The following is a 25028-nucleotide window of genomic DNA, read 5'->3' as shown; positions in this document are numbered from 1 at the left end:
ACTACAGTGCAGCGGTTACTGAATCATGCTGTTACATAGTTAGGATTCACCTACAAACCATGAGCACATATTGTTTTCTCTATTAGCTCCCTAGAAGCACACAGACTAATGATAAGGGATGCTGCTGCCCTACTTACCACGCAGATACTGAAAAAATCCAGTCACCAGATTTAAAGAAGTCTTCCTTGCAGAAACATCCTTATAGTGAGCCATTCTACATCCCACGCTACGGCTATGTGCCTTTGCATCTCATGAGTTCCAGGGTACATATATGTATGCGTGAAAATACAACCCACAGTGGAAAAATGGGCAGATGAAAAAACTGTCTGTCCTTTCCCTTTTCCAGCAGGAAGCTAAATAGATCTGGCTGCCTGGTTTCCCCGGCGAAAGCAAAAGAGCTGCTGGAGGCTGTGATGAAAACGTCCCCTCCTCCCTCACACTCTCACACACAAACACGCTGACACACATGGACACACACACAGCCACTCACGCACACACAGAGGCGACAGTGCAGAAAGCGCCTTTAGAAAGGGTGATTTACAATCCCATCCTTCCGTCTTCCTGTGTTTTCCCCATCCAGCGGAGCCATGGCTGTGTGGATGTGTACAGCTCTGGCTGCACTGCCTCGCTGTGCCATCATATTGTCTGAGGCTGGAGAGAAATCAGCTAGATGCAAGGCTCCACCAATCAGCTTGGGAGAAGCAGTGATGTCACAGGTCTCGCTGCATTATCCCGATTTAAGCTTAGTTTTGTGTGTGTGTGTGTGTGTGTGTGTGTGTGTGTGTGTGTGTGTGTGTGTGTGCGTGCGCCTATAGACTTGGTTTAATCCTCAAAGGCACTAAGGAATTTACAAATTGTTATAATGAAACTGAATGTGTTTTTGTATTATTTTTTTAATTCAATTCAATTAAATTTCCCTACAGACCAATTGATCACACACACACACACACACACACACACACACACACACACACACACACACACACACACACACACACACACACACACACCAGAACAAAATTAAGAGACAGCTGCACAAAAGCCCACCATGGTGCAAGAAATCTTAATAATTAATGATGAGGCTGCAGAATGACATCTACCACCTGCTCTCCCTCAGCATCACCGGCATTGTGACGACAAAGCACACACACACACACACGGGATTCCCTTCACATGCACTATATCATGTGAAAGCTGTGAAGCATATTCATTCTGTCCTGTACTGTACATTCTAGGACCCACGTTACCTCTGACCAGTCTGAACTCTTCTAAATACAACACACAATAGTGAATAGCTACTATACTTGGTACTGTATCACTTCCTGCAGAAGAAGCCTTTATTCTTTCACAATCACTGACAGACTAAAAGCTTTTTTTGATGTACTAAAATAGAACTATGAGGCTATTATTACTCTTTAGTCTGCTGGTGGCCCAGAAATGTTTTTTGGTGAATATTCTTTTGTTTTGTTTTTTTTGCATCAAAAGCAGCAAGATTCAAACTGTATTGATAGACAACAAGCCGGCTACATAAAGACAGTGAATGAAAGTTTACAAATATTATCATCATTTATCAATTGCAACAAGGCCTAATGGGAGCACACAATTCAACGCCACAGATGATAATAATTAGGCCAATAAGGAAGGGTGATGGGGGAGGGGGCAGGGGGGCGGACTGCAATAAAGGGCGTGGTTAGAGTGAAGGAGTGAGTGTAAGAGAGCAGGTCAGACCAGGGATCATGACATATGCACTATTTATATTTTGTAAATTTTAAATGAGATGAAAATTAAGCTTGTGGAATCAAGACTGTGTGAAATATACAGTAAATGTACTAATATAACCTCTGTGAAAACAGCAGCATCACAAAATGTGGAGCGTGCGTTAAAAATGTTTTTTCTTAATTGAATTAAGATTTAAATCAATATTTACAAATAGGAAATAAAGTCTGTACCTTTATAAATGTTAAAGCAGTGATTAAAATGAGAACGTCCTCCTTTTCCAGGTGTTCGGTGCTTCTATGCTGTATCCACTTAGTCATTAGGAGCTGTCCAGAGTCCTGAAGTGAGTTAATTTGTCCACTTTATCTAATGAGACATATGTATAAAATGTAGGTCAACTCTGAATATACTAACTCTGACAAGCATAAGTGTCTTATGTAATATAGGTCCTCATAACTGAGTAATTATGTCTTAGTCAGCTAATTTAATTAAGCCTGATTTGGTATCACCCGCCACAGTAAGAGTCGATTAAAAGTAGATTGCCTCAAAAGAAACCACAAAAAGCATCAAACTAATAAAGCATCTCTAAATTCCCATGAGTAATGCGTACTTAAAGTGGTCTTACGATGGATGATACCTCACTGAAGTGTAGGGGCTTGGTTTCACTGTTGGTCATCTGGGAGCACTATAAAGGCCCACTCACCATGTTGTTCTTCCATTCAGTCAAGAGCAGCCTCACTTTAGCTCAAACAGAGCAACAACAATCAGGCAGGGCAAGAAATGATTGTGTAGCTGAATTTAAGTTGATTTATTACTTACAGACAGCTAATCAACCTAATAATGTAATAGAATAATAACAATAAGAAGAACTAATTATCAGACTATGTTCCTACATAACACAGGAAGTGACAGGGCCTTGTGAGAGAAATCTGACGTCTGAGAAAAAACAACCTAATAAGCTCAAGCTATGATGGTGATTCATCAGACTACAAAGTGTCACCACAAATTCTCTACCAACTGTATGTCTTGATATCCTGTTTGACACGCTGCCAGCTGACTAAAGACTAAAACCCACACGAACAAAACCATAGAGCAACACGATTGTCACGAGGCCAAGACACCAGCATTAATCTGAGAGCATTCAAGGCCACAGGACGCTGATCGCTATCCTCACATGGCCCTTAAGTAAAACAGCACATAGTACCATGGCACCTACACATTTGTGTTGTCGTCTGTGAAGATGAAGATGATTTGCTGGTTTTAATAACTGATCTGTCCAGATGAACTGTTGCTGAAGCCAAGGTGAGCGTGCTGCAGCCCTCTCTGCATGACGCCGTTAATAGCAGGAAGCTGAGTTTGATGATCAGTGAAAAGCTACAGGCTACCTCACAACTCACCATCCACAGCAGGCATCACCTAAAGCCACTGGCACAATAATATGTTCCAGATGGGACCTTACTTTACTACATCACTGCATCTGTACACTGGCCAGAGATATGTAGAACTGTAGCAATCTCTTTCTCATCTTTAATTCAATTTAAAAAAATCCAAAACTTATTTTCTGGAGCAGCTAAGATAAATATATTTTATAGTTAGCAAAATTTAAGAAAATAAAATATTTGCTTAAAGAGGCAAATTCTTTAATACACCTTGAAGTGATTTTATATTTATGATTAAATCAGAATGTCAAAATGTCTAAAATAATTAATAGCAGCCAAATGATGGGGCTTTTTGTGATGACACATTTCTCCCTCGTTGGGCCTAAAATATGTAGATGGTGGTAAGAAGCAAATGAAAATAGCTATGAGGTGCACAGGAAACAAGTCTGCCTACAACAGGAACTGGGCAACACTGGCACAACCACAGACACGCGTTACAAAACACCAGCTTGCCATGGCAGCAAGCTGTACCACGTCTGCTTTCCTGGTACACTGTACGCCCAGGAAATGCATCTGAAAATCAGCCAGACGTGTTTAGGGATGGCTGTTGCCCGATGCCCTTGCAGCAAAACACAGACACCAACAAAAAGAGACTCCTGCTATCGACCGCTTCTCTTACCAAGGTCAGCAATGGTGTCAGGTTTAATTTTTGTTCAGTACATTGTCTGTGCATACATGAAGCCGCAGTCGTGTCGCAAGTCAGTATGTCGAGGCGAGATTCACAGATTAGAAGTGTGGATGTGGAAACTACAACTAACTTTTAATCTAATGACAGACATGAAACCTTGCATAAACATTCTCAGAAGTGACCTAATAAACATAGTAAATTTGAATATACCTTAAAAAATATATGAAACAACTAATTTTACTGGTGATAAAAATTTAACAGATTTAACAAACTACGGACAGACTCCTCAAAGAGATGTGAATCATGTGTTATTCATTGAATTGAATGAATAGGGTTCCTCCATATAACCCCCTAATAAGTCTATGTAAGTCACCAAACAATGTAGTATGTGTTGTTGTAGTTTGGTCACAAGATATTGCATGTTAAATTCTTTTCTTATCACACCTAATGAGATTATGTGAAAACCTGGTGGCAAAAGAAACTATGCGTAGATGGTGGCCATACTGGAAGCTTGTGTGTGTGTGTGTGTGTGTGTGTGTGTGTGTGTGTGTGTGTGTGTGTGTGTGTGTGTGTGTGTGTGTGTGTGTGTGTGTGTGTGTGTGTGTGTGTGTGTGTGTCAGCATCCTGCCTGCAAAAGCTGGCGAACTTCAGATGGGCACACAGCCCAGGCATTGAATCAGCACAATATTGCTGTGCAGCAGTGCGGGAGGAGAGGAGGCTCTGTCTGCAAGTCGGCTGAACGAAAGGGTGACACTTACCCTGTAGTTTTTGCATCACGTTAGCAATGTCCACGGACGATCGACCCGAAAGCCTTGGGAAGGCCATGTTGTCTTGTCGTCAGCTGTGCTGTATGACAAGGTGAGCCACTAATGCTGAGAGCAGAAGATCCTTCACACCGGCTGTGTTTGGGACATCCCCTCTGCCCCTCCCTCTCTCTCGTATTCTAATTTCACTGCAGGACCGGATCCAATTGAATCTCAGGTTTCATGCAGGGACAAGCAGTTTTATGGCCCAATAGAGACGCATGTTCCATTTCCTGTCTGCAAAAGAGTTGCATGATAAAAGATTTCAATAAAAGACACACCTACTAATTAGCTAACTAATAGTACCTGGGTTGAATAAAGAGCAATTATGATGATGTTATTATATACACATCAAGATGACTATGTGTATAATATTGTCTCTTCTTATTTTGTGTTAAGGTCAAAACCCTTAAAAAATGGTGCAAAAAGAAATGGGTTGCTTCATTAACTACCCAGGAAATGCACAGGAAGACACAGACGTGTATAGGAAATACACACTAAGGGCAAACATAGAAATAATATATATATATAAATAAGCAAGTATTTGGGCAACAACAGCACATCACATTAAGTAAAACATTAAATAAAACATTAAGTGAAAAGTTTAATTAAAGTATCTGAAAAGGTGTTAACTCATTAGCACCAACTAAAGGGGAAGTTAGCAAACAGAAGTGTCAAAGTGGCGCACAAATGTTTCCCCTAAATGCTTTATCACATTTTATCACATCTAAGCGTTTGTGCACGCAGTATATCCCATAATAACATCATTTAGGCGTTACCTAAGCAACGCTCGACACTTATGTCGGTTAAGGAGCAAGCTGTCTGAATGGCGCACGAGCACCGACACGAGAGGAAGTCCCTAAAACGGCAACGCACCACTAGCTTAAAATCACAAAACTGTGTAACGACACGCAGCGTTTACGTAAACAGCACCTGGCAACCACCGCGCAAACAAGTCATTATCAGCACAAGTGAGATTTGTATCTGAAGTTTTTTTTTAATCTTACCATTTAGGTCACTGCTGACTTTGACTGAACTTTACTGTAGGTAGGAAGTGTGTATGTTGCCTGTTGCCAGGGTAACCACGCATGGCGGCCGAGGAGTTAGTCAAAGCGACGCGCCGCTGGAGGAGGGGGCGGAAACGTGGTCTGGCTCGTGCCCCGCTCATCTTCTGCGGGCACAAAAGGCCCCATTCGCGTCCCATCGCGGAGGAATCTCGAGCATCTCTCTCGCGGAACTTTTCCGTTGTGGTGCGTTTAGGGACCGCTGCGCTGCTCTGGAGCCAGTTTCAAAAACTTCAGCTTTAGATGAAAATGTTTTATGTCGTAAAACACTTAGACACATTTCCGGCATGTAACACTTTTTCCACACAGTGGTTCCCCTTTTGTTTTGTTTCGTTGTGATGATTTCTGTCGATTTAAAAAAATCAAATAAAATGTACAAACTCCTGCATCATAGCTATACAACCGGCAGTAATATGATTAACTTTAGATTACATGTTTTGAGATGTAATTAAATCATGTATTTTAATGATGTATGACGCTAACACATATACAACCCCATATTTAAATAGTCAATAAGAAACCGAAAATAGTCCAATCAAAATGCAAATGACATAAGGCTGCAGGTGAATTGTTCCTTTCGCCACTGTGCTTATTTATCTCCGGTACTTTAGCGCCACTTGCTGGACTCCTCTGATAGAAAGAGAGTTCACCTCACGCAAACTTTCAGCTACAGTTCAGTGAACCGAATCCAGGTGAAGAGACATGAAAGTGTACTTATGACTTAAAATATTGATTGAATATGTGATATTATAGAAAGTTAACATTTATATATTGCATTAGCTATTTCTTTGCAGAAAGTTACCTAATGGTGGTTGTCGGCATGAGAAGCCTGGGAGCAAGGGTACGTGGGAAGAGAGAAACAATTGAAGGAAATCCCTGCTGGGACTAAGAGCTTGATAGTCTGCAGACTCTGCGCAGATGTAGTAGTTTCTTGGCTTAGTTCATCCAGAACCTTGTCAAGATTTTATACCTTTACGTCAAAAGGAAGTTTGTGTATTCAATGGATCTAGTTCAGTTTTAGGTAACCTGTCATTCCCACAAAGAATCTGTGCGAAACACTACAAGAGCATGATTTGTAATTACAATTAATGTAGTAATGTGTTTATATAAGTGGGCTATTAAAGCCGCTGTTTAATAGGTTTTAAACCATAGGAAGTGATGTAAAAGGAAACGTCCTAGTTTCCCCGTGTTATGTCCGACACAGATAAGCAATGCAAAAGCTAATTTTAAAGCCAGAAAGGGAAGGAAGCATGACAGCAAAGCTTCCTCCACTGCAAACATCATAGAGGGGAAAAAGCAAAGAGCCTGACTTGGAACAGTTCAGTTTTCAGCTCTCTGCTCAGAGTCTAACACAGTTTATGGTGGAATAATGGCAAACAATGAAACACATCCCTTTATGGAAATACTAAAATCATTTAACCATGGTGAGTGAGTCTATATTTGTTTTGTTTGAAGCTCTAGAGGGATTTTACTAAGTCATAATCTACTACAGAAGGGCATGGTTAGTATTGTGATGTGTAGATGTAAAACTGCAATTCTTCAATTAAAACTTTTAAATAAAAAAATGCATTTCAGCTACAAAAAAAGCTTCTAAAGTCATATAGAAACACATTATTTTCTGAAAACAGACTATAAAAAATCAGCATCATGAAAAAACTAAACCTCAAAAGTTGACAAGCAACAACTCTGACTTTGTAGTTTTATATGTTTACAGCATACAAATGTTTTGTTCCAGCACAACCACACTAAATAGACAGGGAACCCACTCAACAGGCGTGATGTAAGATTTTATGTAACATCGTGCTGAGTATAGCAATAATAAATCAATACAGCACAGAAAACGGCCTGAACAGGTCCAGTACGTTGGATCGACTTTGTTCTGCTGATGCTGCTCTATAATGGTCTGTGCTAACATTTCCAACCTAAAGTGCAGCTGAGTCCACCATCTGGGGAAATAATCTTCCCCCATTTTTAGAACAACACAATGCTTTGCACCAAACATTTCCAGTGGCTATTTGTATCCTGCTCCGTCCCTTCTCTGACTCCGCGCATTGATTTCCTTGTTTTCTATCTCCAGCCGATCTGATTCTCGCCTTCTGTTTGTCTGTGCTCGTGGGCCTGCTGCTGGGCGCCTTGATCTACCTTCTATTAACATGGGCGTCCAGGCGCAGGGCCACTGCCAGGATCACCAGGCGCTTTAAAAAGAAACCTGGCACTTCACAAAGCAACAACCCCATGGACGGCCACCTGGGCCTCTACAGGAGCACGTTCCTCAGCGTCTACAGACAGCCCTCTCTGGAGCCCGTGGGCCCTCTGGGGAGTAAGCCTAGTCCGGACACCTCCACGTTTCGCCCTCTCCCCAAGAGAACCAGACCGGTCCTGGAGATGGGAGATGGCACTGAGGTCACGATGCCTGAGGACACGGCAGGTTCAACCTCCTCAGATTCAGCATCACTTGTGCCAAATAAGAGACACTCTTTCTGGCTGGGCAGCAGTGCACTTAAAGGATTCCTCCCCTCGCAGACCCCCCCTCCTGCATACGACAGCGTCATTCATGCCTTTGAAGAGACCAGCACTTGAAAGTGTCGCCATAAATATAACAGGAACTAAAAGGGAGAATATTCTGGGCTTAAGGTGGACTTCAAAGCTCCGGTTTCTGCCGCTGTTTGGTTTACAGCAGTTTGTCTGTAAGATGATTACACAGCCACAGAGCGATGTGTGCGATACAAAGAAGGAATCAAGTGGACTGAAGAAAGGTTTTCAAATAATTAATTAATTAATTCATTAATTAATTACTTTAGTTACTTTAGTGCATGACAATTTCCTCAGAGCGCGGAGCCCAAGGTGATGTCATCTGGCATAGTTAGTTAGTCATAACTGCAAAATGGCAGATTGTGATAAGAAATTTTTAAATCCATACTGAGACACTAGTCTGGATTGTGAGAGGGAGAAATTCTATGCTATATTATCTAATATAACAATAAAGATGCTATAACATGCCAGTGTTGGTGCTTCAGTCCAAAAATGAAACACATCAGAAAAGTTAATTGAATGTCTTAGACTGCATTTTAGTTAAATGATTAGAAACATGGCTAAATCCTAAGGCTGGAGCAGGAAAGCAGATGTTTGCTTTGCAGGCACATTCACATCCAGGTATTGTGCTCATAACGAGGTAGTCTTAACGCAACACCTCAACTTACACTACACAGATAGGGTGCGTCATGTGGGGTTGCCATTATGAAATAAACCCCCCTGTGAGAGTCAGTAATAGACATAATGTTGATTAAACAAGCTGCGGCACAGATTTGATAAAAAGAATGTATTACGAATTGATAAACTTCGCCTTATTGCTTAAAGCAGCATTTTCAAGGCTGATTCGGTGTGTTAATGGGTTTATTTGTTCCAAAATCCAAGTTCGGCGTCGAAATTACGTGCTACCTGCCTCATGGCAACCTCGTCGAAAGCCACAATCCTGCGCCAGCGGAAAAGTGCCTGGCAACACGACCGCACTGTGCGCCGCCTGCCTCCGGATTTACGCGTTCTTGCAGCCGTGTCAGGTAGGTGACTGTACATTACTAGTCCGTGTGGGCTGTCACATGAAGCTGCTCTTTATTTGTCACCGCAGCTCCGGCGTCTCGCCGGGATTACTGCATGCGGTCGGATGCAAAACGCCTTAGAATGAGAAATTCGGATTTACATTCAGAGGGGACGATTCCGGCTTTCTACGTCTTCCATTTCCATTTCATTGATTCGTTTTAATTGCGTGTTAAAGGAGCCCGTGTTCGGGTTCTTGAATGTGGCATTTGGGCTGACATCGCCTGGCTGCTCCGCTGTTTGACGTAAAATAGAAAGCGCGGACGGCATCAGTACCCATGGAGACTGCGAGTGCCCCGATATGCAGCGCAGTGATGCTGTTGCATGGAGACTGAGGAAAACGGCGCATGTTAAGGTTAATGCCCCGAATGACAAGGCGGCTATTTTAAGCAGGCTGAATCTGTTCCTCTCTCCGGGCCTCATCTTGGACGCTCGACTTGTTGAACAACCGTGATGATCACGCGCCTGTTTCCATTCGCACCAGGGACCACGCAACTCTCCAGAGCCGCACCAGAAAACATGGGATGGGCCACTGGCACCGGAGACGCCTCACGTCGGTTCACGGCAAACTCTGGGGCGCAGAGTTCGGCTTGATTTAAATGAACCCAGGAGTGGACAACATCTGGCTGTACGATGCATTTTACTTCCCCGTAGATTATAGTGCAAGAGCCGAAAACACAGCAGCCATTACAGAGAGACATCTGAATGGAAATATGGACACCTTCAGTGGAGGAATTGTGACTCAACATGTCCAGGAGCTATGAGGTGTGTAATATTTTATTTTACCTTTATCATTAGCCTATAAAACTCATTTACTGCCAGTTAGCTAAGAATTATGAAGGTATTCTGTGCAGCCTAATGTGCACAAAGTTACCAAGTACATCAGGTTACATATGAGGCAAGGCTTGACTTGAAGGTTAAAAAACAGACTCTTGGGTTGTGTTAGTATTCAATGAACAGGGGACTCAGAACACTGCATGAAATGAAAGGGAAAGGTTTATTGTTTACAGTGATAATTAAGCGCAGTGGGTGGTGGCATCTGAAAAGGATGCTCGGGAGTAGATGCAGCACCTCATCAGGGAGACAGGTCGGTCAGACAGTAAGAATCCTCCTGAACAGTAAAGACAGAAAATCCAGAGGTATAACAAGAGAAATAATGGAGGGAATGTTACTCTCTAGGGCAGGGAGAAACCACCACAAAGCCTCTGCTAAGAGTGGTGAAGGCTGAATCAATTAGCCGCTCAACTGAAAAGAAACCACTAGGACAGGCCCCGAAACAGAACAAGAATCCTTGAGCAAAATGAAGTGGACCGTGAGATATCGGATGGTCCATGTAATGCTCAGGACACAGGTAGGACGCTGCCTGTCCTGATGTTGCCAGGACAGGCAGCGTTCAGGGAGGCACAATCATTGCGGCAGTAATGCGACGATCTGGCAACCTGTGAATGGCTGGAGTGGTAGATTTATACAGAGACGGAAGATCAGCTGCAGGTGTGTAAGTGGGTGGGTGGAGAACAGATGACAAGAGAGAGAGAGAGAGAGAGAGAGAGAGAGAGAGAGAGAGAGAGAGAGACAGCGACAGCAGAGACTTTCAAAATAAGAGCCCCCGAGCTGCCGTTGCTGACAGGTTACACTGTTTGCTCAGCGTTATCATCATAGAGTTCAATATACCGTATGCATTGAAATGAAAGAAGAATATCACATATTCACTTTGTTCAACCTTGTTCATTTTGTTCTTGAAATAAAGTGTGCAAATCTGCCTTCAAATGGAACTGATGACGACTCAGCGACACGTTCACTTTGTGCGTCCGAACAAATAAGAGACAGACTGTAGCGAAGTCATCTACAGTGGAGAGAAACCCTAGATCAGCTCCGTACACAATGAATAATAGGACAGCAACTAGAGACACAGGCGTGATATGTAACGGGACAATTAGTGACTCACTCGTGCTAAGTCTGTTCACTTAAATGACGATCGTTTGGATGGACTGTCTGAAACAAAGAGTCCACGGGTCCCTGGTTTCAGCTTATTTGGAAATGATCTGTGTTAAAAACTGTGGACAAAGACCTCTTAACACTTGTACTCTATGTAGAATGAATCAGGTTCCATAATAAGGCTGAGAAAGGTTGCTGTAACTGGCCTCCCGCTCTGCTCCCCTAACCAGCCTGGCCACTCAGTAGGGATGTTGGCTGCCGTGGAACATGGTCCCATCCTCTGCAGCGACTCCAACATCCTCTGCCTCTCGTGGAAGGGCCGGGTCCCCAAGAGCGAGAAGGACAAGCCGGTGTGCCGGAGGCGCTACTACGAGGAGGGCTGGCTCGCCACGGGCAACGGGAGAGGAGTCGTTGGGGTGACGTTCACGTCGAGTCACTGCAGGAGGGACAGGAGCACGCCTCAGAGGATCAACTTCAACCTGCGAGGACACAACAGCGAGGTGGGCGCCACTATTGGGCCACATTGGGCCTAAAATCTTAAAAGCTGTTCTTGCACCAAATAGTGTTTTGGCCTTTGCAGGTTGTCCTGGTACGATGGAACGAGCCCTTCCAGAAGCTGGCCACCTGCGACATGGAGGGAGGGATCTTTGTGTGGATCCAGTATGAAGGACGGTGGTCCGTGGAGCTGGTGAATGACAGGGGAGCTCAGGTGAGTCACAGCGGCCACAGCCACAGCCACAGCGAATGTCCGCTGTGTGCGTCGCGTCACAAACGCCTCCCCCCTCCAGGTGAGCGACTTCACCTGGTCCCACGACGGCACCCAGGCCCTCATCGCGTACCGGGACGGCTTCGTGCTGGTCGGCTCCGTGAGCGGACAGCGCCACTGGTCCTCCGAGATCAACCTGGAGAGTCAGATCACCTGCGGCATCTGGACGCCCGACGACCAGCAGGTACGCGCCCCCCCCCCGCGCGCGCCGGCCCCGTGGGGGGGGGTCCCGCGGGCGCCGGCCCCTAACGCACGCTGCCTCCGCAGGTGCTGTTCGGCACCGCCGACGGGCAGGTGATCGTGATGGACTGCCACGGGCGGATGCTCGCCCACGTCCTGCTGCACGAGTCCGACGGCATCGTCAGCATGTCCTGGAACTGCCCCGACTTCCTGGTGGAGGACAGCACGGAGAGCGACACCGACTCCGACGACAGCGTTCTGCCTTTAGGTACGGACGCGTTCCCGCAGCGCTCGCACCGAGCGCCCGCGGACTGTTGCGGATCGCTAATACTAAAATTTTCTTTCCCTCCGAGTGCGGAGAGTCAAGCCTCTGTTGACAGTGACCTTCCTGTCGGGGGACATCAGCTTAATGAACAACTATGACGACCTCTCTCCTGCCATAATTCGCTCGGGGCTGAAAGGTAAACGCGTCCACCCTTCACCGTTGGTGCTCGTCGGTCTTGTTGATCATTTCGTTCTCCGTATTTGGTCATCATCCAGATGTTGAGGCCCAGTGGTGTTCTCAGGGAGACCTGCTGGCCGTGGCCGGCATGGAGAGACACGGGCTCCCTGCTGACTCCGCCTGCGCTTCCATCATGAGGAACGCCCTTGTGAAGTTCTATAACGTCCAGGGGGAGCATATATACACTCTGGAAACGCCCGCACAAGTAGGTCCTCCAGCTGTCCATTTGTTTCGGCCTCGACGGTGCGGGAGGCGCTATTTGTGACGGGCTGTCTTGCAGAGGCCCATCACCACCATCTGCTGGGGCCACCGAGACTCGCGGCTGTTCCTGGCGTGCGGCCCGGCGCTGTACGTGGTGCGCGTGGAGCACCGGGTGGCCAGCCTCCAGCTCCTCTGCCAGCAGGGCATCGCCAGCGCCCTGCGCGAGGAGAAGGACGTGGGCAAGCTCAACATGCCGTCGCTGCTCTGCTCCTACGTCACCACCGCCTTCATACCCACCATCAAGGTGCAGTGACGCCGACCCGCCGGCGGCAGCGCTCAGCGCGTTCCTTCAGCCCTTTTCCTCTCTTTGTTCCAGCCCCCGATCCCTGACCCCAACAACATCCGCGACTTCGTGAGCTATCCCACGGCCGGGAACGAGAGGCTCCACTGCACCATGAAGCGAGCGGAGGACAGCCCGGAGGCCGGCGGGCCCTGCTACACCCTCTACCTAGAATATTTAGGAGGGCTTGTGCCCATTCTCAAAGGAAGGCGCATCAGTAAGCTGCGGCCCGAGTTTGTCATTATGGACCCCAAAACAGACAGCAAAGCAGGTGGGTTAATCACCCATCCCCCCATTAAAAGGACAATGCAAACGTGTGAATCCTCTGCACTGTAATCTCACCTGTGCCAAAGGTGAGCGTCCGATACTGAACGTTGCCAGTCTCGTGGCTCATCGTTTCTTGGCTCCTGCTTCTCTGTTGATGCACTGACACAAGAGTGGCATCCGTCTCCTGTTTTACCACTTATTAACAAGTTGGTGGGTTCGCAGATTTCCCAAAATGCTATTTGCAGGTGGTGAATAGGATTATTCACTAAGCGTTTGGAGCTGAAGGGAGCAAAGAACAGTAGCAGAGCTGCTCACAGGTCAAAATAAATGGTTCTTGTCATGTTGAAATTAAATTTGCACTTGTGCTCCAGTTCAAAATGACATCTTCCTGCTGTGTTCTCGTCCTTGGATTCGTCTGTGGTGAAGACCACTGACATTTCTGACATAACGCGGTTTGAGGCCCGATGCAGGATGAGTCTGTGTCGTACCCGAGGGTCGCGTGTCCTCTGTCTGTAAATAAATGATGTTCTTTAGCCTCGGCATGATGTTTCGCCGTGCGTGCAAGCAACTCACCTCTGCGGCTTTGTGGGTTTCGTTTTCCAGAGGAGGTGTGTGTTAATCCCATGATCTCGTACACTGACAGCTGCAACTGTTCAGACTCCAGTGACATTGAGTTGAGCGATGAGTGGGTCGGGAAGAAGTCCCCAAAGTTGTCCAGAGGAAACAGGTCAGACATGACTCGGATGAGTGTTTCTTACACAAGTGAACATTTTACAGGACACATCAATTTCACATTTATATCTTTATGCTTCAAAGGATGAACATGGATTCAAGAAAATCCCCCAAACTTTCACGTGCCAATCAGGAAGGGCAGCGGTCACCACGGTTACCGTCAAAGAAGCCGCCGGTTCGATCTCCGAGTCTGACACGGCGGGAGTTTTCTATGGATGGACTCACAGAGGTGAGATCTGTTCATTCTTGCTCTGTTCATTTATGTCACCTCATGTCGTAACTGCCTGATACGCGCCAGCTCCTAAATAACAGTCCTCTCAGGCTCACTCTTCCCGTCCTCCATTTCCTTCACTTCACAGCACAACTACCTCGCTCAAGTCACATCCAACATCTGGGGGACAAAGTTTAAAATCGTTGGACTTGCTTCTTTCCTTCCCACCAACCTCGGTGCAGGTGAGTATGAAGAAGCCGCGCATACTGTGCCGCGCCTGTCGGATTCACTAACTACTTCACTGCATGTCCTTCCTTGTTTCAGTTATCTACAAGACCAGTTTGCTTCATTTGCAACCACGACAGATGACGATCTACCTTCCAGAGGTGCGAAAGATTTCTCATGACTTCATGAGCCTCCCTGTGTTTAACCCCAATGTGTTCAGTGAAGATGAGGATGACTTACCAGGTATGGCTGAATACAGGAACATTCTTATGATGTACAGTAGATTTTTATAATCAGAGTTAAATCCATTTGACTAACTTGCACACTTTACGTATGTTCATTAAAGTGATGGGCCCGTCTGGTGTAGCAGGAGACAATCCTCCCTGCACAGTCAACATTCCTATTGCTCCGATCCACAGCCCAGCTCAGGCCATGTCCCCCACTCAGAGCATTGGCCTGGTTCAGTCTCTGCTGGCCAATCAGAACATCCAGCTGGATGTTCTGACCAACCCTACAGCCACCGCAGCGGCGGCCGCGGCCGTGGCCGCGGCGGCCGCCTCCGTCCCCGTCAGTGATCACAGCCAGGATGCGGTGGCGTCGCCGTACCCCGTTCCAGCCAGATACTCCAACCCTGGCCAGGTGATCTTCAACAGCCTGGACATGAGTCCGCTTCTCCCCGGTACCCTACCACCCCCGCCTCCACCTCACCATCTCCCACCGCAGCCCCACTCCCAGCGGCCGCATTCACAGCAGCCTCGCCAGCAGCAGTCGAAACAGTCCCAACAAATGCAGACGCAGCAGAAAATGCATCATCATCATCAACAGCAACAGCAACAACAGCAGCTGCAGCAGCACCATCATCAGTCCCAATCGCAGCAGCAACAGCAGCTACAGCAACAACAGCAACTACAACAGCAACAGCATCAACAGCAACTACAGCAACAACAGCATCAACAGCAACAACAGCATCAACAACAGCAACAACAGCATCAACAGCAACAACAACAACTACAGCATCAACAGCAACAACTACAACAACAGCAACTACAGCATCAACAGCAACAACAACAGCTACAACAACAACAGCAACTACAGCATCAACAGCAACAACAACAACTCCAGCAGCTCCAGCAACTGCACCACCAGCAGACGCTGCTTCAACAGCAACAGCAACAACAACAACAACAGCAGCACCAGGTTCAGCAGCACCAACAAATGCAACAAGGGCAGCAGCCGGTGACGCCGCAACAACTCCAGCACCAACAGCAAATCCAACAGCAGCAGCAGCAGATGCAGCTGCAGCACGAGCAGATGCAGCAGCAGCAGCAGCAGATGCAGCAGCAGCAGCAGCAGATCCGCCAGCAGATCCAGGAGATGCGGCAGCAGCAGCAGCAGCTCCAGCAGCAGCACCAGCAGATCCAGCAGCAGCACCAGCAGATGCAGAGGCAGCACCAGCAGATGCAGCAGCAGCTGAAGATGCAGATGTCGCTGCCGCCTCCTCCGTCAGGGTACCCCACCATCTCCTTACAGCAGATTCACCTGTTGCCCCAAATCCCCCCACCCGCCACTGAGCCGGGGCTGGACCGGGCCGAGCACGGGCACACTCTGAAGCCAAGTCTGCCCCGGACTCTCCCGCCGTCCTTCGGCGACAGGGACGGGTCTGTGGAGATCCAGATGAGGAAGGTGAATCCCCCACCTCCGTACCCAGGCACCGTCGTGTCTGCTGCTGCTGCAGCTGCTGCTGCTTTGCCTCAAACTCTGGTCACAAACTGCGACAGCCCCAGCGTCCTGGCCCCCGACCCCTGTCTGAAGAAAGACGAGTTCCTGCTCCACCCTGTCACCTTACAGTACCCAACCCCTCTGGGGTACGAGAGGATCACAACCTTTGACAGCAGTGGCAACGTGGAGGAGGTTTGCCGCCCACGCCGGCGTCTCATTCGCAATCAGAACGCGTATGCTGTTCACGGCATCGGGGGCTCGGCCACACTCAAGGTCACCTCGTCCGACAGCAAGAAGATCCAGCTTCCGTACAGCTCTGCGACCCTGAGCCGCCTCTCCGTCCCTCGGTACTCCATCCCAAGCGGAGACCCTCCTCCCTACCCCGACCCGGCCAATCAGGTCCCCGCCACGCTTCCTCCCCCCCAGAGAGTGGACAGCAGCCTGATCCACGCCACCCTGCGCCGCGACCGCAAGGACGCGGGCCTCAAGGTGCCGCAGATGACGGAGAGCTCGCGCACTCTCCCCACGAAGGCCAAGATGAGCAACGCGCTGGCCGTCGCCTACCAGCAGAGGATGCCCACCGCGCTGTACACGTGCACGCAGTGCAGCAGCAACAGCAGCAGCACCAGCGTGAGCGTCAGCGGCGGCGGCACGTCCAGCAGCGGCATCGCCGGCGGCACCGTGGTGCGGCAGGACTTCCCGCCGGGCAAGGGGGCGCACCACAGCACCATCATCGTGCACTCCAAGAGCGCCTCGCCGCTGGCCTCCCAGTCGTCCTACAGCCTGCTGGGCGCCGTGGACGGCGGGCGCGACAGAACCGTCTACGTTAACTCCGCCTTCACCGAGGACGAGACGCTGAGTCAGCAGTGCCACCTGGAAAAATCGGTGCGTCAGCTGACTCTGGGCGACGTCGGGCTGACGGTGAAGCGTCCTCCGCCTTATCAGTGGGACACCTCCACCACGGAGGACTTCTGGCTCACCCCCGAGCAGGCAATGATGCCTCCCCCGCCGGGACCCCATAAGCCGCCACCACCGCTCATTATCAGCCAAGCCCAGCACTTGGACGTGACCCGACTCCCTTTTGTCCTCACAACCAAACCTCCGGCTAGTCCCAGCACGAGCACGCTCACCTTCCCATCGGGGTACCAGATATCCCTGGCACCCTTCCCTCCAGGTGTGGGTCACAGCGGGCCCCCCCTCCAGACCTTACAGAACCCTCCACCCCAGTGCCCTCCAAATGAAGTGGTCACTTCGGTCCCCTTTGCTCAGCAGGACCCCAATCTGGTCCTGCCGCCAGGCTACGCTCCCAACCTTGCCAATTTGGCCTGCTGCCCCCTTCCTCCCATGTATCCAGGCGCCAGCTCGTGTGCCGGGCTCCAGCTTCACCCCGTCAGTCTTCACCCCTGGAACCCTTACCCCTGCCCACCCCCGATGCAAGACCCCCCCGCGCCGCCCCTGCCTACCAAAACCCACCAGATCCTAGAGAAGCCGATCCTCTCCCCTCCTCCTCCGACGGCGCCGCCTCCTCCACCCCCTCTCCCTCCTCCTCCACCGCCGAGCGAGCTGCCGCCGTCCAAAAGTGCCACCGAGGATTTAGCCGAGTCCGCGAACAACTTTCCGGAGCCGTCGTCGCTAAACGAAAGTCCCGTGCCACAGGAGTCAGAGCGCTTCAACAAGAAGAGCCGCAAGCGGCTGGACAGCAGAGCGGAGGAGGCCAACATGCCCACCGTCGCAGAGGGAAGATCTAGAAAGGAAGGGCGGGCGCTCTCCGACTTCAACAGCCTCATCTCCAGCCCGAGGCTCGGCAGCAGGGAGAAGAAGAAGCCCAAGGGGCAGAGGGAGCAGCTCAATAAGACCAAGAAGATGAGCAGGACCACGAACGAGTTCCAGGACAGCTCGGAGAGCGAACCGGAGCTCTTCATCAGCGGCGACGAGCTCATGAACCAGAACCAGAGCAGCAAGAAGAGCTGGAAGAACAAGCGCAGCCTGCGCATGGCAAGTGAGCTGGAGGAGATCAAATGCCGCAAGGCCAACGAGAGGGAGGACCGCAGCCTGGGCAGCCAGGGCTTCGTTTACGTGATGGCCAACAAACAGCCACTGTGGAACGAGGCCACCCAGGTCTACCAGCTGGACTTTGGGGGACGCGTCACGCAGGAGTCAGCCAAGAATTTTCAGATAGAGCTGGATGGTAGACAGGTAATCTGAGCTGCAGCCTCTGTTGGATCATTTAAAAACTGTTAACGTAAATGAGACACCTGCCTCTCTTCTGTTCCACAGGTGATGCAGTTCGGCCGAATAGATGGGAATGCCTATATTTTGGATTTTCAGTATCCTTTCTCAGCAGTTCAGGCGTTTGCTGTCGCCCTGGCCAACGTAACGCAGAGGCTGAAATGAGCTTTCACTTAGTGCTGCTGTAGGCCACATTGAGAAGAAGCCACGGGTTTGACTGTGGGCCCGAGTGTGAGGCTGCCGGAGGGACGAGGCCAACGCCACAGACCGGGACCGGTTGCTCTTGCACATGCTTATAATGTACAATCAGCCTGTTGGAGGCAGAGTCTTAGTTAGTGGTGATGAAATCAACATTAATCCATAGTATCTGGTTATTATTGAATGTATTCAAGCTATTTTCTATTATTATTTAAATGTTAACCACTAGAATAAAGATAGTTTTCCTGGATAATCAAAAGGTTCAAACAGTAACAGGTTGCAGTAATGAAAAGTGCCAAAGACACATCCCACTTGTGGCCAATGAAGCTATTTATGTCTGTGAAGGAGTAGTGAAGGAAGATCTATTTACATTTGTAGATTTATGAAGATAGTAGTGATATGAATTGCAAATTATAAATCTCTAAGAAAGACCACATATGAATTTACACTGCACTGTTTGGTTTTAGGTAATTGGGTAAATAGGCTTTTGCTTAGCTTTTGTGTAAACATGTTGCTTTGAACATGCATTAAAATGATTGTTGATTTTGTAATAGTGGCATGAAGAGCAGCGTAAAGAGAACCGTAGTTTGTATATTTTCTATCCATGTTACTTCTATGAAGTGGTGCAACAAACATAGTAAATCACGTTTTTAATCCACACTGCAAATCACCCTTCACAGCCACCGTAACCTCACAGCACATTCGTTGTATGTGCTGCTGTTGTTTTGTACGGTCCCCCTAAATTACAGTATGATGATGCCGACTGGCCGGTGAAGGTCCAGTGTGTCTTCATGTGCCAAATAACAAAATAGGCCTCTCATGATCATCTGACTCAGACACAAAATCCCTTTTGTACAGTAAAGATGGAGATTGTCTCCGTGCGCCTCTCTTGGTTGACCCCGTGTTTGTTTATGATGCTACTTGAAAACTGCATTTGAATGTGAAGTACAGTAGTTTGCCTATTTGGAAATAAGTGCTGCTTTCGATAGATAGCTAGAGCTTGTGTGCAATAATGCTCCGTACCTAGAACCGATGTTGTACTGGCAAATGAAAAAATAATGCTGCTTGCACTGTGTACTTCGTAAGTGACCTGACATCATTATGCGCTTCAAAAATCTGTGTATACATTGCTAATCTCAGTGATTTCGTATTTCACTTTTACTTTAACATGGTAATGAGTTTTTTGATGTAACATCTGTAAAAACAGTGGAAACAACAAACTTGATAAGAGATTAAACGCAACACATTCAGACATACGAGTGACACATGTAGGTTTGGTGCTAATGTATAAAGAAAAGCATAAACATTGAAACATCTGTTCATTTGTTATTAAAACTTTGTTTTGACGAGAAAATAGTTTGAGAGGAGGTCTTGGAAATTCAGCGGAGCGTCTTCTTTTAACGCAGCTTTGTCAGATTATCAGCAATACTGCCCTATGAATAGATGGTCGCCTGATTTCTTTAATTTTGTGGGGGGAAGCTAAAATGACACAATTATGGGCTGATAAAATAATAAAAATATATTGTTCCAGCTGTTTGAGTTGTTTCATTACTTGCTTCTCCTGTCTGAGGTGAGTTTGAGTGAATGGTTGCCTGCCTCTAATGTCTAGGTGATAACAGAAACCCACCCTGCTTCAAGCATGTACTTAGTCTGTACAGAGGTTCCTAATAAAATGGCCACTGAGTTTATCTGTTTATCTCCGGTGAAGGGTTGCACAAGAAGGTGTGTCCTTAGCAACATGCCCACGTCCTTATAAATGGTCAAGACAGAATATTTCACCGGAAGTACAGACGACAATTAAGACAAAAATGACGTGTGTTCTGTTTTTTGAACGTTGAAGCCAATTAGCTTTAAGCCAGATACAGCAGGGCAATTATTTGTGCTCGAGTAGGCATTTTAGCCATTTATTTGTATTTATTTGTGACGGCTGTCATAGAGTCGAATAGCAGGGCTTTTATTCTGAAGGAGGAGCGTCTTCCGTGTAAACATGCTCCTTGGATGTAACATGTGACGTTCGCGACGAGGAAACGCTGGTGCGTGAGACGGCGGCTCATTGTGGCGGAACAGACCGCCAGGAGCGGTTCGGCCGGCGGCTCGGGGACCTCGCTCCGCCTCGTTATGTCACCGTCAGAACCTCTGATCTGAACAAAAACTGGACAATTAAAAATGGACGAACCCGTCGACCTTCAGCCAGCAGGTTGGTGCCTTCCGTCCCTGAACCTACAATAAATCAGCCCAGTCAAACTTAACGTGGGATCGGATCCTTCTGTTACGAGCTTTACTCTCGTTACTTCTTTATATTACTTCTTTCGTTTCCGTTTTTCTCCAGCGGATTCAACAGCTCGTCCACCGCGGATGACCAGACAGCAGATCCTCACTCTGATATCAGTGGCGTCTGTCAACTTCAGCTCAATGATTTGCTATTCAATATTAGGCCCATTTTTCCCCAACGAGGTAGGTAAAAAGACATTAGAACTCAGGCAGAAGTACACAAAGTCGGGAAAAAAGTATTCCAGGTACAGTAGAAGTACTACAATTTAGAACCAATGGTTCATTTTCCAGTGTGTGATGACAGGTGCTGTGTCAATAACGATACAAAACCATTAATCACTGAGGGAAATTGTAGTTTTACAAAGGATTCACTCTTACATCAAAATTAAATTTTCATCAAAGATGACTCTCACCTGTGGAGTCAGTTTCACAATATGTGCCATATTGTGAGAACTCAGATTGACAGGTATTTATTTTTTATTGTATGTAACTGTACTTTTAATGCTAGTAAATGATAATAAATGTCTTGAGATCACAGACCATTGCTTAGGGGTTTTGCTCAGCATTGTACCTCACAAGCTATAAATGACATCTAACTAAATTACAAGGTTCATCATATTATATTTTATTAGCAAACAGTAGTATCTTATTGTACAGTTAATGCCCAACTGGGGTTGACCCATAAATGTTGTACATTGACTTTGCAAATAATCGACAGACCTACAAAATTTAAACAATGACCCTGTAAAAGTGGATTCTAGCAATGTGTGAACAACACGAAGCTCAGTAATTGGTCTGTGACCACGGGAGACCTGGCTCTTCTGTTGTATGTAGAGTTTCAAGGTGATTAAAATGTTTACAACTGTAAACTTTAATTAGCATTTAAACTATGTTCACAGACAGATTTGTGAAAGTGTAGCTTTGCATAGATTGATGAACTTCAGTCGATTTCTACTTATGCGAGACTCGGACTCTTCAAGATGCTCTTTGCTGACATGTTGCCAATTAACCTAAGTAGTTCAGACTCAAGTTTTACTTCTTGATGGTTAGAACCACTTTCAGCCTTCTTTTGGTTCTGAAGTTCTTTCTGTACTGTGCATAGCATCATGTGGTGCACATCAGGAAGCCTCCTTGAAGGCAAGTGAATCACTCCAATCCTGCTTGGAGAGAGGGTCTCAGGTACCGTCTGCTGAGTAATAAATGTTAGGCAAAGGTTAAAGCACAAGAAGCCTTAATCAAGTTAAACTAGTTAATGATCTACCTGAAACTGAACTACATCACCACCTTCGTTCACTCCCTGTTAATTGACTATTTAGAGAGATTCAAATTGTTTTAACATCCTACAATAGGCAAAATTATGTTTTATTTTGAAATTCTCCTCTGTTCCTCCACAGGCACTAAAGAAAGGAGCCAGTCAGACGGTCATCGGGCTCATATTTGGCTGCTATGCCATCTGTAATTTACTTGGTTCATTAATATTCGGCAAATATGTAAGTGTATGTTGTTGATCAACTTTTGGTATTCATTTGTTTTGTAATAATTTTATTAAATTATTAAGTGTTATGCGATGACTCTAATTCTTGGTTAATTCATCAGATTGTTGAAATTGGTGCTAAATTCATGCTCATCGCGGGACTTCTCGTGTCGGCCGTCTGCACTATTCTGTTTGGGTAGGTGCTATTTCAGTAATAACGATGATGATAGAGACCGACACTGGCCATTTAATTCCTGTAGGTGAATTCTGACCACGTCAGTGTTTTCTTCCAATGCAGGTTACTGGACCGGGTTCCTTCAGGAGCTGCATTCATTACTCTGTGTTTTATAGTGAGGTCGGTCGACGCCATGGGCTTTTCCGCTGCAATGACCTCCTCTTTTGCAATGACAGCAAAAATATTCCCCAACAATGTGGCCACTGTTCTGGTGAGTGCAGACAACTGTTGTCATGCTGGTATGTTATTTAGATATTAGACTCAGGAGAAAACAGAAAAAGCATTATGTTGTGTTTTGAATGTTCCATATCCCCGGTGCCATGGAAATCAAAAAGATAAAGCTTCCACCTGAGTGATGTGTATGTGATTCCATATGTCTCTACTTGTAGGGTAGCTTGGAGATATTCACAGGACTTGGTCTTATTATGGGGCCGCCAGTGGGCGGGTGGTTCTACCAGTCATTTGGATACGAAGTCCCTTTCATGCTTCTTGGATGTATCCTGTTGCTTATGGTTCCTCTCAACATATGCGTCTTGCCAAAAATTGGTATCATTTTAAAACCTATAAGTCACCAACGCATTAGTTTTTACTCATTTGTTCTGGGTTTGTAACTGTAAGCTGTGGTTTGTTTCTCCTCTTACTTAAAGAGGCAAACCCTTCGAAGGATTCCTTCTTTCAGCTCCTCTCCCATGTCAAAATCGTCCTGGTCTGCTACGTGATCTTCACCCTCAGCGCAGGTCTGGGCTTCCTGGATGCTACCTTGTCCCTGTTTGCTATCGAGAAGGTAACTTCCTCTCTTGACATGAATTTTTTGTTGTTGTTATCCATCTCGTGAACAAGCATTCCTCTCTGCTTTTACTAGTTCAGTCTCTCGCCTGGCCACGTGGGGCTCATCATGCTTGGTTTGTCACTACCCTACTGTCTAGTGTCACCGCTGTTGGGTTATTTCACTGATAAATATCCTGTGAGTATGAAAAAAAAAGACTCCTTTTAGGCGATTCCTATATAGTTGGTCACTTGTTATTTTTTGTTATGTTTGACGTCAGGCCACTAGGAGCTGGTTCATGGTGATAGGAAGCACTATCACAGCAGTCGGCTTCTGTCTGCTCGGTCCTGTTCCTTTCCTCCATATCCCGAGGTGAGAATGACTACTGGCTCCTTTTTATTACACAGAGCTACATTCACTTTCACATTGACAAATTCTCAGAAGGTCAAACTGTGACTAACGTAATAGATGAGAGTAGATGTTGTGCTGATTTTAGATGAATAGTGCTGTTGTTAGCTGAAAGCTTCCCAATATGTTTTAATTTGCAGAATCTGTAGAGTTTTCAGGATCTATCAGCACTTTTTCGGGCGTATTTTGCAGGTTACATGTTGCCTCAGCAGTGTTTTTACTCGTGTTGTCGTATGCGCAGCCAGCAGTGGTTGCTGATCGTCATGCTGGGTTTAATTGGGTTTTCCCTGGGAATGACTGTCCTCCCCACGTTCCCTGAGATCATCACATGCGCTTTGTAAGTGCCTTCACGTCATCTTCCCACATCTGTGACCTCCACATTTTTTCACACTTACACTTTGGTTGGTTTGTAGGGAGAAAGGATTTGATGAAGGGCTGAGTACTCTAGGAATGGTGTCTGGGCTGTTTGGGGCATTTTGGTGCCTGGGGTAAGTTTTACTTATTCTGTAACTATACAAATAATATCTGACACTGATTAGTTTACATGTTGTTAAGAAGTAAACCTTTGTTTCTTTAAGGATGTTCTATGGACCAACAGTAGGTGGTCTTCTAACACAACACCTGAGCTTTGAATGGGCCTCTGCGATCCAAGGAGCCCTGGCATTTTTGTCTGTAAGTGTTAAATCAGGTTGTGCAGTGTTACAGTACCACATGAAACCATCACGTGTCTATTTAGTTGCATTGAGTTAATGTCACTTTAAAATGTCCTCAGGCTTTTCTCCTCATTGTGTATCATCTCTGTCAGCGACCACGACGACCAAGGTAGCACATTAATTATATTTACTCAGATGCTCCACAGTAGTATACGTAAATGTTATTTTACCCAGTCGATTGTAACAACTGCTCCTTTGTTTGATTTAAAGCCCTGAAGAAGAAGATGAGAATAGACAAACAGAAGAAAGCACTCCTCTCCTGAATGAATGAATAAAACCCTCAGTCATGTGGCTCATGTATCCTTGTAAACAAAACCAGGTTCAGCTATTTATGGTCATTTGTCATCAAGTTACACAACTTATTTTTTTATTCATGTTTTTTTTTAATTATAAGGAATCTTGTATCAATACG

At 46.6% G+C, this 25028-nt stretch overlaps 4 protein-coding genes across 18 annotated transcripts in view; 3 read left to right on the top strand and 1 right to left on the bottom strand.

Annotated features, from left to right (window-relative positions):
- syne1b (spectrin repeat containing, nuclear envelope 1b) overlaps window positions 1-5811 on the bottom strand; it is a 64239-nt gene extending 58428 nt beyond the window's left edge. For 8 of the 13 annotated variants that reach the window (XM_029139278.3, XM_055505962.1, XM_055505964.1 and 5 more), the window contains exon 1: window positions 138-625. In XM_029139278.3, coding sequence (XP_028995111.1) covers window positions 138-213 — 76 coding nt within the window. In that variant the 5' untranslated portion in view covers window positions 214-625. Of the gene's footprint in view, window positions 1-137; window positions 627-4541; window positions 4824-5593 lie in introns of those variants that run through there. The other 5 variants (XM_029139281.3, XM_029139291.3, XM_055505963.1 and 2 more) reach the window with 2 other exon arrangements.
- Window positions 5812-6920: 1109 nt separating this feature from the next.
- On the top strand, window positions 6921-8650 carry myct1b (myc target 1b). Its single transcript, XM_055505996.1, has 2 exons — window positions 6921-7074; window positions 7728-8650. The coding sequence occupies exons 1-2, from the start codon at window positions 7020-7022 to the stop codon at window positions 8228-8230; spliced, it is 558 nt and encodes a 185-aa protein (XP_055361971.1). The 5' UTR covers window positions 6921-7019; the 3' UTR covers window positions 8231-8650.
- Window positions 8651-8975: 325 nt separating this feature from the next.
- tulp4b (TUB like protein 4b) lies at window positions 8976-20279 on the top strand. 2 transcript variants are annotated; one of them, XM_055505970.1, is made up of 16 exons: window positions 8976-9207; window positions 9729-10009; window positions 11410-11679; window positions 11760-11888; window positions 11968-12129; window positions 12213-12393; window positions 12479-12586; window positions 12666-12832; window positions 12908-13132; window positions 13205-13439; window positions 14039-14162; window positions 14252-14396; window positions 14527-14620; window positions 14703-14846; window positions 14950-18518; window positions 18600-20279. In XM_055505970.1, the coding sequence occupies exons 2-16, from the start codon at window positions 9992-9994 to the stop codon at window positions 18714-18716; spliced, it is 5688 nt and encodes a 1895-aa protein (XP_055361945.1). In that variant the 5' UTR covers window positions 8976-9207; window positions 9729-9991; the 3' UTR covers window positions 18717-20279. The 2 variants fall into 2 exon arrangements, with proteins under 2 accessions (XP_055361945.1, XP_055361946.1); XM_055505971.1 differs by lacking the exon at window positions 8976-9207 and having other exon boundaries at window positions 9239-10009.
- A 471-nt stretch (window positions 20280-20750) lies between these two features.
- On the top strand, window positions 20751-24907 carry slc18b1 (solute carrier family 18 member B1). Of its 2 annotated transcripts, XM_029139396.3 has the most exons (14): window positions 20754-20946; window positions 21079-21203; window positions 22415-22510; window positions 22617-22690; window positions 22793-22940; window positions 23119-23275; window positions 23377-23513; window positions 23592-23693; window positions 23776-23867; window positions 24145-24240; window positions 24317-24391; window positions 24482-24575; window positions 24676-24725; window positions 24827-24907. In XM_029139396.3, exons 1-14 carry the CDS (start codon window positions 20916-20918, stop codon window positions 24885-24887), a joined length of 1338 nt encoding a protein of 445 aa, XP_028995229.1. In that variant the 5' UTR covers window positions 20754-20915; the 3' UTR covers window positions 24888-24907. The 2 variants fall into 2 exon arrangements, 1 of the variants encoding a protein (XP_028995229.1); XR_003784494.3 differs by lacking the exons at window positions 24676-24725; window positions 24827-24907 and having other exon boundaries at window positions 20751-20946; window positions 24096-24240; window positions 24482-24548.
- Window positions 24908-25028: the final 121 nt, after the last annotated feature.

Source organism: Betta splendens, chromosome 22 (genome assembly GCF_900634795.4).
Source record: "Betta splendens chromosome 22, fBetSpl5.4, whole genome shotgun sequence".
In the NCBI taxonomy this organism is placed as follows: Eukaryota; Metazoa; Chordata; class Actinopteri; order Anabantiformes; family Osphronemidae; genus Betta; species Betta splendens.
This window is presented reverse-complemented; position numbering and strand designations above follow the sequence as displayed.